This window comes from Aptenodytes forsteri, unplaced genomic scaffold (assembly GCF_000699145.1).
Source record: "Aptenodytes forsteri isolate BGI_AS27 unplaced genomic scaffold, ASM69914v1 Scaffold166, whole genome shotgun sequence".
Classification (NCBI taxonomy): domain Eukaryota; kingdom Metazoa; phylum Chordata; class Aves; order Sphenisciformes; family Spheniscidae; genus Aptenodytes; species Aptenodytes forsteri.
Genome location: NW_008796110.1, coordinates 7,988,257 through 7,990,756, shown reverse-complemented (window position 1 = coordinate 7,990,756; position 2,500 = coordinate 7,988,257). Strand labels below are relative to the sequence as shown.

General features: G+C 35.4%; 1 protein-coding gene across 2 annotated transcripts in view; it reads left to right on the top strand.

Moving 5' to 3' along the window:
* Positions 1-2,500, top strand: part of FOXP2 (forkhead box P2) — a 380,382-nt gene that overhangs the window by 335,673 nt on the left and 42,209 nt on the right. For both annotated transcript variants that reach the window (XM_009286823.2, XM_009286822.1), the window contains one exon: positions 2,070-2,271. In XM_009286823.2, the coding sequence (XP_009285098.1) occupies positions 2,070-2,271 (202 nt within the window). The remainder of the gene's footprint in view (positions 1-2,069; positions 2,272-2,500) is intronic.

Genomic DNA, 2,500 nt, shown 5'->3' with positions numbered 1-2,500 from the left:
TCATCCTAGGTTTTACATGCTTTTCTTTAGTTAATAATAAATTCTATTTTATCAGTTCTTGATTACATGCCTACAAACATGTTATGCTTATTATTGCCGGCTAGTAGAATAAGTTACCGTAACATTGTAAACATAGTAGTTTGCATCCATACAGATTGAGTATTTCTGCAGCTTTTGTAATTTTTAATGTGTCTATAACGTATATTGTGGCTACAAGCGATTGCTGTGCCAGAAGTTTTACTGTTTTATGCTTTTTCATGTTGCATTTTCTGGTTGGCAAATAAATAGGTTGAAGTATCTTTCAATGAAATGCTGTGGAAGTAAACATTTTTTTTTTCTAATTTATGTGCTTGCTTGTAAGAGAAAATGATTATAAAAATCAAATGCACATTTAAAAGCTTTGATATTAAACAAAGGTTAACAATTCATGGTTAAGGAAGGTATATGTTACTTAAATCTTCATCTCTCAGACTCTTCAAAAACACTTCTTTTTGCCATGGACAAGCTTAAACTCTTAGCTTTGTGAATGTATTAAATAAAGCATTTTGGTAGCATTATCTGAGCTTTTTTTATGTACGTAACAAAGAATTCCCATTCCAGTCTGCTGGCTTAGAGTACGAGCAGAAGAACAGTCTGTGGTTTATTGGGAACAGATGCACTTGGGGATGCCTTCAGGGTGCCAGTCGTTATTATTAGACTGCTAATGTGCTTCTTCTGGCTGCTGCCCAAGAAAGAAGAACAATTAGCTGGCATATGTTAATTTTTGTTTCCCTAACAAATCTCTCTACTGACTAAATGTGTAAAACAAATCCACAAAGAAAGATCAATCAATGCTGTACACATCATTTTCTCCCCATTAAAAAGAGGTTTATCTTAAGAAGTGTATTTGGGATTTGAAAAAGCAGGTGTTACTAAATTATACACAAACCCCAAATTTTCTGTCTTTAGCCACTTGCAGTTGCTCCATACAGATGAAGAACAATTAATATAGTTTTCTTGCTCAGCTCTATAAATTACTGTATAAAGTGAAAATGACTACAGATTACCCCTTATGAGTATCATTTAAGTATATGGCAGCAATCTTTTTATGTGCTGCCCTGAGTATAAATTCTGCTAATTGGATGCTATTTATGACAAAAGATGTATGGTAAATATGACAGAGGTAATACGAGTTTTTGATAATGAGGAACAGGGCCTTACTGAGGGGAGTAATGAAGGGCACACTGTTAAACAGCTTGCATACATTCTCACCTTTTTTTCCTTTTTTCTACCCTGACACCCACTTTCCAGGGTACATCAGCAATAAGTGACACTGTAATCATAAATTGAAAATGATACTTCCAGAGGAATTGGCAAACTTGACATTTCATTATATTTGTTAACACATGCCACAAATGATTGTTAGTGAGGAAATTCCATTTCCCTCTCTCCATCTCCAATCAGATTTAATTTGAAAATTTTCAGCCTCCTCCGGCTAATTTGCAATTAAGACAATTTTGTTTGAATATGTAGTAATGTCATTACCATTCCACCAAATTAGCAAGGAGACTAAAGGTCAGTGTAAAATTTTCCAGCTGGCTGGAGCCTCTCAGCTGAGATTTGGGACTGGGGGAAAAAAAAAACCCAACTCTGGCAGCATCAGAATAGCAACTTACTTTAAGTCTTGTTTGTATGAATCCTAACATCTTTTATTACATTTATTGTTGTTATTGTTGTTTCAGCAGGAGTTAGATCTGTTTTACAACAGACCTAAATAATCACCAGCTAGTTTCTATTGCAGGCAAACATACTTTCTGTGAAGTCTGGTAGTACTAGAAGGAGTTAGTCCTAAGTAACATTGCAGCAGATTATTAGATAACCTCTAACAGCATCCTCTAATTAGAGTTCTTATGATACAATTTCATCCTGTAATTAGTTGAGATTGGCTGCTTCCTTTTGCAGCTTATTAGTGGCAACACAGCTGTAGAAGTGAATCCACTCTCATTTGTCAAACCTTTTTAAGTCTTTTTTTTTTTTTCTTTTCTTCTCCCTCTCTGCTTTTTCTTTACTTTCCTTTTGGGTTTCTGCAGCTCAATTTGGTGTCTAGTGTCACCATGTCTAAGAACATGTTGGAGACATCCCCACAGAGCTTACCTCAAACTCCCACAACACCAACGGCCCCAGTCACCCCAATTACCCAGGGACCCTCCGTAATCACCCCAGCCAGTGTACCCAATGTGGGAGCCATTCGAAGAAGACATTCAGACAAATACAACATTCCCATGTCATCAGGTAGGACACTTTGGATCGATACTTTTATTTTTATATTCCCCAACTTTAAGCTATAACTAAAGTATCATAGAGGCAAGTTGAGGATGTCAAAGAGGTGTTTAATACAGATGATTTTAAAAGAATTTTTTTCATCTCTAATTTATTTTGCCAGTGATTATAAAGAAATAGAAAATTGAAAGAAAAGAAGCTCTGAAACGGTCTCGTTTTAACGTAAGAAGTTAATACTGGA